At 31.8% G+C, this 12,819-nt stretch overlaps 1 protein-coding gene across 8 annotated transcripts in view; it reads left to right on the plus strand.

The window, feature by feature from the left end:
• Positions 1 to 12,819, plus strand: part of LOC145293826 (potassium voltage-gated channel protein Shaw-like) — a 523,690-nt gene that overhangs the window by 224,531 nt on the left and 286,340 nt on the right. For all 8 annotated transcript variants that reach the window (XM_080140468.1, XM_080140472.1, XM_080140473.1 and 5 more), the window contains exon 3: positions 6,813 to 7,716. In XM_080140468.1, coding sequence (XP_079996594.1) covers positions 6,813 to 7,716 — 904 coding nt within the window. The remainder of the gene's footprint in view (positions 1 to 6,812; positions 7,717 to 12,819) is intronic.

The raw sequence follows: 12,819 nt of genomic DNA on the forward strand, positions 1-12,819 counted from the left end.
GAATTACAGAATATTTTCATTAATATCATGAAATAAAAATTCGCTTTTATGTTTTAGTTTAAAATTTAAATGCCATTTAATTCTTAAACTTTGGTCGCCAAAATGCATAGTCATCACGAACGAACACAGAGGCAGTCACTCATTTATTCAAATGATCTCTTTCTACGGTACTTTTAGCAGTTCGCGCCAATAACGGTTCACATATTCGGCTGTTAATCAAAAGTATTTCACTAATAGTTGATAATTTGTATTTGTTCTTTTCCATTTTTAATTGTAACTGAACGCTTACATGACTTGCACATTTTTATTATCTATATATATATAAATGTAAATGTTGGTTCGTTCGGAGTTAATTGTCTAAAAAACCACTGGACGGATGGCTTCCACGTTTTGGTATAATATGTTTACTATATCCATGTGTGTTTTTATATATTCCTTTTTAATTATAACATTATACTTAATTTTTCTATGATAAATATGTGGATTTCTTTATACCGAGAGGCCATTTTTTTTATTTAGGGACAATTATTTATTACCGCTTCCTGTCACGTGACCAGTGTTACAATTTAGCGGTTTTCCTGCTAGATCTGGAGATTTCGTTTACAATCTAGCGGGAAATTCTAGAAAATCTGGAGGTATTTGGCACCCAGACACCCGCATTAGATTGCTTGAAAACACTTTAAAACATAAAATAAACCCATTCATGTAAGTAAAAAAAAAGTAGCATTTATTGCCTTTGGTAACAATTATTTATTGATTATTTGTTTTGTTTTTCATCTTTTTTTCGACTAAACATTCTTAAATCTCACTATAAAATCGATTTTTCCAAGTACATTTTAGGTGGGGGGGGGGGCATTCCAATCTCCCCGAAGGGGTTTGTATTACTGTACACGGGTTTGTATTACTGTACACATAGATTCGAAAAAGTTGTCAAAAAACAAATATATAACAAATAAATGTTATCAAAGGCAAGATAAGTTACTTTTCTGCCAAACTGGCTAGCGATTTTCTGGACATTTCTTTCTCCTGATCTCGCGGGTTTTTTTTAAATCTCAGTTGACAACATTGCATCACTAAAAAAACACCACAGGCTTAATGTAAACAGAACGTGTTTACTATATCGATAAATTTTCAATGGGTTTATTGATTAACCATGTGATTGAACTTTAATTTAAATTAACCACACGTGGTTGCAAAATGAATGCCGACGCTCAAAGTGTATACACATTTTGATTCCTCCCTTTACTTAAAAATTCACCAAAAATCAGGAAATTAACGAATTTTAATGAAAATTGCAGTATTTTTCAAATAATGATCGCAGAATATAATGAACCAATTATTTTTACTTAACTCTTGGTGAAAATGTTTTATTTTGTTTAAACAAAAAATACCTTTACTAAAGTTATGGTTTTCAGTAGTAAATAAAAAACGCAAGAATTTATTTTTGCTTTTTTTTAAAGCATCGTAATTTGTAACAATAAAAAATAATTTTTACAGTAACATTACGAAAAAAGCCCCTAAAGTCCGTATTAATGTATTCGATATAACTCGAAGAAAAATGAATTATCGGATACTATTCAGGAAATTAAAGATTCAATTAGATTCCTATTTCAGTCACCTAAATTATTTAGGGTGAAATGAGTTTAGGAATTTATAGCCAAACCTAAATATTTTTTTTTGTAAATATCCAGATACGCTACTACAGAACACCGACCACTTTAATTTGTTTGGGGGGATGTGATGTTGGGGCGCGCGCGCCAACATCACATCCGCTCCCCCCCCACCCGCTCGCGCCCCCAATGTACAAAGTAAAATCTTCGGAAAATGTTAAATGGTGTTCTAATTGGTAAATGTCGGTGCGTTACTTACGGAAAATTTGAAAATTCGATGTTCCAGGTAAAAAAAACAGAAAAATTACCCCCCTACTCCAACTTGGTGTGCTTTCCTTTTCTTATTTTATTTCTTTTTCAGCTAATTTTAAATTTTCCACCCAAAAAGCGCTATAATGTATTTTTGAAAATTAGAAAATTCTATGTCCTGGAAAAAAAAAATCCCCTCCCCCCAACATAGTTTGCTTGGTGAAGCCGTCGTTTATGCTACAGCGTGCATGCGCGTAGCATAAACGGATGCTGCAAAATGGTGGAAAGAAGTTCGTGGGTTCAGGGGTAAATACCATGCAAACGGTAAATTTGCCCCAAGTTTGACTATCAGATTCGTTGTCAGCGACCTCAATTACCTATAAAAAAACAAATTAAAGTGGTCGGTGTTCTGTAGTAGCGTATCTGGATATTTACCTTTTTTTTCTTGCTTAAAAAAATAGCATTAATACAGTAAGTTAGGTAAACTGACTTTTTCGTTTAAAAATGGAATTATTTCCCTTTCGTTATTAACTTTTTTTAAAAAAATTTTTTTTAATAAATATTTTGTGTTTTATATACATAAAGTACAATTGTTGAATGTTACTGTTTTGATTATATTCGTTTTTTTTTGGGGGGGGGCACAATTAAAAAATTAAGAAAGATTAAAATGAAGCAAAATTTAAGTTTCCGTTCCAATTTTACAACAACCGTAAAACAGTGCATACTCAGCAAGTTTTATCGTAATTTATAAGCATATTGAAACAATAAATCAACATTTTATTTATTTTTTTGCATAATTAATGATGGAAGTATTTTTCTGTTTATTTTCTTAACATCTGTTAAAAAAAAATTTGTACATTCTCTTGAAAAAAAGAATCACACTTTTCTCTACTTTCACATGTGTTCCATTTTAACAAACTGAGCCACAGCAACGCGTGGCCGGGTACAGCTAGTATTTTATAAAGATCATATTTAGACAAATTAATTTCATTACAACAGTTTTTATCAAAGTCAGTAATGTAGTTCGGTTGCTTTGTAAAGAAATCATTCGTTTCTATGAATTACTTCGTGCCAGTGACGTAGCAAAGGGGTGGGGGCGGCATATGCCAGGGAGCCGTATTTTGAGAAGGTAAAAATAGAAAATAGAAAAATAAATTTAAAAAATACAAAAAGTGATTTTTAATGTTTTTGTTTTGTTTTAATTAAATGGTGGGTTTTGTCCGGTGTCTTTTTGTCTGGTGTGTTTTTAGCATCAGCAAAATTTACAAGGAATTATCAAAAAGTGTGTATACAAAAAAAAAATTGATAATCTCAAAGTCTTAACCTCAGATGAATTAGAAAGTAATAAGATTAATCGAATTCAAACCTTTTGCATCTATATGCGACAACGTGTTGGTTCATTTCTTTTGTGATTTAGATTTAGATGTCTGTTTGTCCAGATGGATTGGGCACCAACAGGATTAGTAGATTCAAAACTTTTCACACCTATACACGACAACACGTGTTGGCTCATTTAATTTTGAGACGAGAAATGCTGTCTGTCATAGACAGGGTGATTGAAGAAATATCTTGCAGGTTTCAACAAAATTACGATTTTGCAAGTAAATACCATTTTCTTACACCGCCACATCTGCTTGATGATAACTCTGATTGTCAGCTTGGTGAAGTTGACGAAGATATAGAAAAACAGGAATTCTTTGCCAAAAGGCAGAGATTACAGTATTTTGCGAAAGCTTCAGGAAAAGACAAAATCAATGGGTCTCTTAAAGTTTTGAACTTCATAGACAATATTAGAGATCCCGTCCCTTATATTGTGACCTTGCTGCGCATTTTCCTTACCCGCGCTATTAGCGTTGCCAGCTGTGAGCACTCTTTCTCGAAACCGAACTACTTTCGATCAACAATGAGTCAGACAAGTATTACAGACTTGGCAATCCTCTCCATAGAGAGGGAACGTGTCTATGGAACGAACTTTGATAACTTTACCGAAGAAAAAAGTGCGAAAAGTCTGTTTGTAAATTTTCAACCGACTTGATACTTTGAGGCAGTTCTCTCACAAAAAAATAATTCAGGTTTTCAAATGTTCTCATTTCAATTTATTTAAAAAAATATCTTCTAAAATGAGTGACTCTCCATTTCTTAAATTTCGCGCTTAAATTGGATTTCAAACAGCACGGATACAAGATGTTATTTCTCTTCGGGAGGCTCGACCTCTTAATCACAACAGTTTGAATAAAAAGAAAACTACATCGGACTATCCTCTCTTTGATAAAGCCATGCTTTTGGCGAAAATTCGGACTTTAACCACAACAAAAAGTAAATAAAATGATTTTATCATTTCATAGCATTTTCAGGTTTTCAAATGTTCTCATTTAAATTTATTATTATATTTGTTTGTATATCCAATTAATTTAATTTAACATTTTTTTAATTTGAAATATACGTTTATGTTTTGAAAAATATTTTGTTTCCTTTGTTTGTGTATCGCGTCTTTATTTACTTGTTTACGTAACTAATTAATTTAACATTTTTTAATTATACGTTTTTGTTTTGAAAAATCTTTCGTTTTTTTTTTTTTGTTTGTTTGTATATCTTGTCCTTATTTACTTGTGTACGTAGCCAGTTAATTTAATAAGTGTTTTCAATAAGTTGAATAACGCGTTTTTGTTTTGAAAAATCTTTGTTTTTTTTGTTATTTTTTGACGATGACTGTAAATGTATAGGAGTACTGTAATAAGATGACTAATAGTAGCAGTCTAAAATCAGACCCTTGTATTGTAGTTCCATAAAAATAAATACTTTGAGGGCTTTGTGGAATTTTGAAGGTTAACAGATTTACAAATGCCAGCAGGTGGGGCGGCTAATCTTACGAACGTCCCGAGCGGTAAAAACAGTTGCTACTGTTTCGTGCAAGTCACTTTTTCTTGGTTTAATATATTAAATTTTTTTTTAAATAAAGAAAGTCTTGAAAACTACATAAAACGAATAATTTATAACAATTCAATATTAAAACATTACTTTGACTCCAGGACAAAGCCGCGTAAAGATAGCTAGTTTGTAATAAATTTATGCGTTTATATTTTCAATAATTAGTCCTTGCTTGTGCTTACCTTCTTTACAGGTTTTTAATGCTTTTTTGTTTTTGTTTTTTTGTTTTTTTAATTTGAATTCATTTTCAATAATATTTTTTTCTAGTATACAGTGCCACGCAAAAGTATTGGATACATTACATTTTTCGTCATAACTTTAATTAGGGTTCAAGATGTTACCTGCAATTTGGTCAGTATATTCCTATTACTATTCTAAATTATATTTGGAGTAGTAATTACAAAATCAGAGTTTAGATAGTTTATATTTAAGGAAAAATATGAATTAACAAACGCAAAAGTATTGGATACACTTAAAAAATTCTTTTTGTGAAATAAATTTAAATGACTTTTGCTTAGTGTGTTGCAATAATGCAAACGAGTTATCACTGACCAATCAGAGAGCTTTATATCAAAATAATTTTATAAAATTCTTCTAGTTTTGGGCTCACTCCTTCAAAGTAAACCAGTTCATTTATAAAAATGCCTAAACTAAAGAGTTGTCAATAGACATTCGTCAAAAAATCATTGATAAGCACAAAGAAGGAAAAGGGTATCGAATAATATCAAGGGAACTTAATCTACCACTTAGTACAGTTGGAAACGTTATTAGAAAGTTTAAAAACCCTGGTGAAGCTGTATCAAATCTTCCAAGATGTGGTCGGTTAAGGAAATTAAACGAAAAAAAAAATCAAGTTGGGTAAGCAGAAAGAAACAAAGAAACCTTTTCTTATTTGTGGTGAAATTCAAAGCGACCTCAAAGAAGCTGGGATTCATGTGAGCAAGGATACAATCATTAGAGTTCTAAATCGTGCAGGTCCCCAAGAAAATTCCATTATTGAAGCTTAAACATGTCAGATCACGTTTGATTTATGTTAAAACATATGGGGAACAACCCCAAGAATTTTGGAACAAGGTAATCTGGTCAGACGAAACGAAAATCGAAACACACCAACACATGCATGGCGTAAAAATGGAACCGGTGGTTCGATTATAGTATGGGGGTGTTTATCATCCAAAAGTACTGGTGAACTACAAATCATCAATAGAAGAATGAATGGACGGAGATTTTGGAGAAAAACCTCCAGAGATTTGCTGATTTGTTGGGACATAATAGCAATTTCGTGTTTCAGCTGAACAATGATCCCAAGCACACTGCCAAACTTACCAAAGAATGGCTTAGAAATAACGGAATTGACGTTCTTAGTTGGCCAGTCAGTCTCCGGACCTCAACCGAATTGAAAATTTGTGGAAAATATTGAAGATCAATGTTCACAAGAGGAATCCACAAAATATTCAACAACTAGAACAGTTCTGCAAAGAAGAATGGCGGAAAATACCTGCATATCTTTGCAAAAAACATGTGTGCAACTATAGAAAACAACTGGAAGCTGTTGAACGCAATAAAGGCTATGCAACCAAATATTAAATCAATGTATGCAATACTTTTGCGTTAGTTGATTTATATTTTTCTTTAAATATAAACTTTCTAAACTTTAATTTTGTAATTACTACCCCAAATATTAGTTAGAATAGTAATAGGAATATACTGACCAAATTTTAGGTAAAATCTTGAACCCTAATTAAAGTTATGAAGAAAAATGTAATGCATCCAATACTTTTGCGTGGCACTGTGTATATATATATATATATATATATATATATATATATATATATATATATATATATATATATATATATATGGGGTATTATCACTGTTCCTTAAATAGATTAATGAATTTGTATTATATATGTTTCGAGAAATATATATTTGTAGTTTTTTGTTTATTTAAATGATTGTATTACTAATTTTTAAAGCTTTGCTCATTGTCATCTTTTTTCTTTTTTTATTTTTGTCTCTTTACAGGTGATCTCCATTGTGTCCGTTTTCTTCATTGTAATATCTATACTCTCCTTCTGCCTTAAAACTCATCCGGAGATGCGAGTTCCGGTCTTGCGCAATGCGACTAATGCAACGCTTTGGTATTTGGAGAAACAGAAGACCGAACCGCACGAAGCCTTCTTCTATATCGAGTGCGCATGCAACGCGTGGTTCACTTTTGAGATTATTATTCGCTTAATTGTGGCACCCAATAAATTCTACTTCATGAAGGCCCCGGTGAACATCATCGACATTGTGGCCACGTTGTCATTCTACCTTGATTTTTTGCTCACGAAACTAAAACAGGAGAGTGACATTCTCGAGTTTTTCAGTATTATTCGAATCCTTCGTTTATTCAAACTAACCCGACATTCGGCCGGGTTAAAAATTCTTATACATACTTTTAAAGCCAGTGCCAAGGAATTGTCCCTTCTGATCTTCTTCCTGGTCCTGGGTATTGTAATTTTCGCTGCTCTTATATTTTACGCGGAACGGATAGAATACAACCCGAACAATGACTTTGATAGCATACCTGTTGGTCTGTGGTGGGCAATTGTTACAATGACCACAGTAGGATATGGGGATATGGCCCCCAAGACGTATGTAGGTATGTTTGTGGGGGCATTATGTGCTCTAGCTGGTGTGTTGACGATAGCTCTACCGGTCCCAGTTATAGTAAGCAATTTCGCGCTTTTTTATTCACATACACAGGCCCGATCGAAACTGCCCAAGAAACGGAGACGAGTATTACCAGTGGAAGCTCCCAGACCAAAAGTACCGAAAGGACCTGGTGCCCCAGGAGGAGGTGTGGGCCCAGCAAATAGGAGGATGAACGCCATAAAACATAATCATCCTCCCGGGTCGTTGGATGCTAAAATGGCCCGTATAGGTAAGTATTTTATACCTTTAGCGGATATTCACTTAGGATCGAAAAAGTAAACGCATACGTATATATATATATATATATATATATATATATATATATATATATATATATATATATATATATATATATATGTATATATATGTATATATATATATATATATATATATATAGAAAGAGAGAAATATGTTACATTAATAATGACTAGAAAATCGTTTTGTTATGTGTAATAGGCTTTATTGAGTTGGTTTGAGGCCTCAGGATGAAGTATACCATCCTCGTATATGTAAAGAGAAAAAGAGAATTACGAAGATGGAAACATGAAAAATAAATTTACATAGAGATAAACGAAGGGCATAAAGTGAAGGAAAAACAAAAGATGTGATCTCGTACGCAGATATATTCATGTTTCTTTTGGCTGAAGAAGTTATAAATTGTAACGTGATATGAACTGAATCTAGCTTCTTTCACATGAGATTTTCCAGTCATTATTTATATCATACTCTTACTTTTACCGTTTTTGTATATATATATATATATATATATATATATATATATATTTATCACAAAAAGGTAACGGATGGGTTTGGATACGTAAAATCAAGAATAAAATCGATAGATATGTTTTGTAAGTTAATCTATAAACAAGGGCGAGTAGTATGGGAGTTACATATATAATACTATAATATTTATGATCTAAAAGTTATCAAAATAGAGGATAAAGACAGTAGTAATTATGCGGAGTTTGTTGGAGAAAAAGATTTGTTAACAGGAAATGTTAAGGACAGCTGACAATGAATTCTAGGGAAACAACTCGTTGTTTGAAGCCCTTTTTTGCCCAGGAAAGCATATATGCGAAAAAGAAATCAAGAATAGATTTTTATTTGGATCTTTACACACACGCGCACACACATACATACATATATATTGCAATATATTTATTGCATATATATGGCACATATATATAATGTATATATATGCATATATATATACACTGTATATATATATATATATATATATATATATATATATATATATATATATATATATATATATATATATATATAATAAAAATTACAATTAAATTTACCAAAATGATCCAAGATGATAAAATTGAAGTATATTATAAATATTAAAGAATTAATATTTATAAAGTTATCTCAGCCAGATGTAAAAGTTCGATAAAGCCAAATAGGAGATAGAGCTTATAATACGAGCAAACAGTTAATAAAACATGTTAAAAACACTTTGAAATGAATTAAAAACATATTTAATCTGAAAAGGAAACACTAGATAAGTGGATAATCCTTAATCCGCGGAGTTTCGAAGAAATACTTTCCTTCTCATCAGAGGGTAGGAATTAGCAAAATGCGGGATCGGATTTTGTTTGCAAAAGTATTTGATGGAACAACAAGTAAGTCAAAGATCTTACTTGAAAACAAAAAAAAGTGAAGCAGAGGGAATATGGTGAAGAAAAAGGTGATTACACATGAATGGATAGTCTGGTGGAAGATAAATAATCCAGTGACGGTAAAATCCAAATATATAACTTCAAGAAAGTTAATTGAATTTCGATTTGCACAAGTTTGCACATTAGCTAGATCGTTTTCTAGTGAACGCAATTCCACAACCAAGATATAAGAAAATTGTATTTTCTTTTTAAATAAATAGAAAAGAGGGTTTTTAATATGAATATCGATGCACACAAAAGAAAATCGAATTTATAGGAGTATAGATATAGTAATTCCGAAATACGTTAGAAAATATGTAATTAGCATTATTTTTTTATAAAATAAATATATATATATTAAAGAGCGTGGGCATCGACTGAACGTCAATTAGTAACTGGCTTTGTGTTCATTAGAGAGAATGCCTCACGCGTGGTAATTATCCCTCTATGGCCACTGTGTGAGAACCATTTCGTTTGATTAAAACATACGCTGTTAAAAACGTAATCCATAGATATCCATAATATTTCAGGCGTGGTATTTACTTTCCTCAGAACGTACAGTGGGAGTTGAAATGATGAAAATGTGAAAAATAATTTTCTTTCGAAAACAATGAATCCCCATACGTTCATGTAAATTTCGTTGTTTGTCCTCCACATTCTGACAACCCACTCATATATTTCACAATTCTAACATTTTGGTTCACCCCAATTAACTGTATTTTGTGGAATGTATTGTGACTAAAGCGTAAATTATATGAATTATTCAAGCATATAATAATTTATTTTCATTTTTATGATATTCACGAATGGATACTTATTAAATGTAAGCTTATTCGTACTAGAATCAGCTCGAAATGCCATTTTTCATTTTACTATTTCAATTTGTGTTCAATTACGTCTTCATTTCTTTCAATTACTTCTACACTGACTCTCTGATCCTACACTTCTTTTTCTTCATCTCTCTCTCTCTCTTTCTCTCTCTCTCTCTCTCTCTCTCTCTCTCGTTTCCAATCTATCGCTCTCTTCATTATATTTTATCGCTCTTCTTGCTAACTAGTCTCCTTTCTTATTTTTCTCATTTTTTGTTACTCGTCATTTTCTTCTTCTCTCTCGTTCTCTTCTCCATTTTCGCTCATTTTTGCGAAATCCTCATTTTTATCTTTTCACTCTCTTTCTCCCTCTTCCTTTCTTCTGTCTTCTTTATAACATTTCTTCATTGTCTCTTTTCTTTCTACCTTTCTTCTTTTCTTGTCATTCATTTTAAAAGCATTCTTTTTTCTTATCTTTTTCTACGACTACTCAGTCTGCTATCATTTTTCTGAAAAATGTCTCCAGTTTATTCATGTCATAAATCCACAAGATACACCGATATATTTTTATTCCGTTTACAAACGGACAACTATTTATAGCTAATCATACAGTAGATAGTTTCTGTTAAAAGGAGATAATCCCTAACAAGGCAGATTAGTAATGGTATTACTATTATTACAATATGAAAGCAGATATGAAAAAGAAATGTGTTCAGCATAAAAAATGGAGTGATTCAGAAAATATGGATCTCTTATCTTAAATAATCAAAAAATCTTAGAGTTGCAAGACTATTTTGAATTTTGCAGTTCCAAGTTATTAATAGGCTATTATTTATAACATTGACATTCATTATGTTTTTACTTTAAAGTACAATGAACCGTTTTAAGAAAACATCGTTGAACTTATATATCTGATAATAACAATAAGAGAGTAATGAGATTTCGAAGCTTCATTCAGCTTGAAATATCAGGGAGAAACATGACTATTCATAGCAATAAAACTCCTCATTCAAGGCTAATGATATAGAACAAGGAAAGTAATGATATTACAAGATAATGAACAGCAATGATTGGTCGAATTATTTATCCTTTGATGAATAAACAAATATATAACTCAATCAGAATACGCGAGGTTCACAACAGAAATCGAACCCAGGCGGAATTCACGCAGCCAATAATACATGGCTCGATTTGGTCCCGCTTAGATGTTGGTAGAGGGATGCCGCTTCTAGAATGTGCTCGGTTTTTCTATATTTATTGACAGCGCACATGCATTCAGTTGATAGTGAGTAGATATTATCGTATCAGCAACTCTTTCGTGTCCAGAAACAATTGCGTCATACCGAGTCACCTGCACAGACCAAAAGTTCTTCCATTCTCAATTGGTATACGTGAACGCCATGGTGTTTGGCGATGCTACAATGGAAATGCGCTCATATGTGAATGACATCTTTCGACTGATTTTGCATTATAAAATATTTCTTCGAAGATATTATTTCTAATGGGAATCTTGTAAGAACTTGCAGATCTAAACAATAGAAATATTTGAAATCAATTGAAAGAGCGGGATGGCTGGTGAATTCCTTAATGGGTTTTCTCCTTTTACATTAAGAAAAATTGGAATAACAACGTATTTGTAACTGAATAGGAAAATTTCGACCAGCGATGATAGCAGTATTTTTCGAGATTATTGTTTTGTATATTTTTCTTATTATTTCAAATGAGATATAGTTTTCGCCAACGGAAAACTCATAGCGTTAGAGATGTAGCTCTCTTTTCGTTTCTTATGAATTTCTAAATAGTTGACTGGACTTCCAAATGATAAAAACATTTTTTTCTTGAAAAAAATCTACTTTTTCACACCCATGTTTTCGAGGCTGAAGATTACATTTAGGAAATGGGATTAATATTATTTTAGAAAAAAGTATTCTGCAAATGTTTTCCAAACTGTAACCCGAATAATCTAAGGGAAGGGGGAAGCAGAAAATCGTCTTCATATGGGTAGGGGGTGTCTTTTATATCGATGCAACAGTATAGGGATAGGGGATGTCTTTTATATCGATGCAACTGTATAGGGATAGGGGGTGTCTTTTATATCGATGCAACTGTATAGGGATAGGGGGTGTCTTTTATATCGATGCAACAGTATAGGGATAGGGGGTGTCTTTTATATCGATGCAACTGTATAGGGATAGGGGGTGTCTTTTATATCGATGCAACTGTATAGGGATAGGGGGTGTCTTTTATATCGATGCAGCTGCACAAAAAATACAATATTTTCATGAGAATCATTGGATTTCAATTTGTTATATGGTGTGCCCTTCCGCTCTTTGCTGTGGCAATACTTCTTTCTGAGGCATATAGACATTTCGCGTCAACATATTTAATATATGTATATACATATACATACACACACACACACACACACATATATATAAAGACAATGAACACACACACACACACACACATATATATATATATATATATATATATATATATATATATATATATATATATATATATATATATATAAGACAATGAATACTTGCATCCATCAAATGTATCTGTAAAACAACCATCTTCATTTGCATGCATCGTACGGTCGACTGACTGACATATATATATATATATATATATATATATATATATATATATATATATATATATATATATATATATCGTTATCAATAGCAAATAGTAATCACTATTTTTGCAAGTAAAAACACATTTGATTGCATGCATAAACATATTTATTTGGTTAATTCATGTCTATTAGGCACATCGTATATTATCATATCAACATTTCAGGACAGAAATCTAAAAATTACTACACATAGGCATACATATACA

The sequence above is a fragment of the Euprymna scolopes genome, chromosome 15, assembly GCF_053919585.1.
Source record: "Euprymna scolopes isolate OS-2025 chromosome 15, ASM5391958v1, whole genome shotgun sequence".
In the NCBI taxonomy this organism is placed as follows: Eukaryota; Metazoa; Mollusca; class Cephalopoda; order Sepiida; family Sepiolidae; genus Euprymna; species Euprymna scolopes.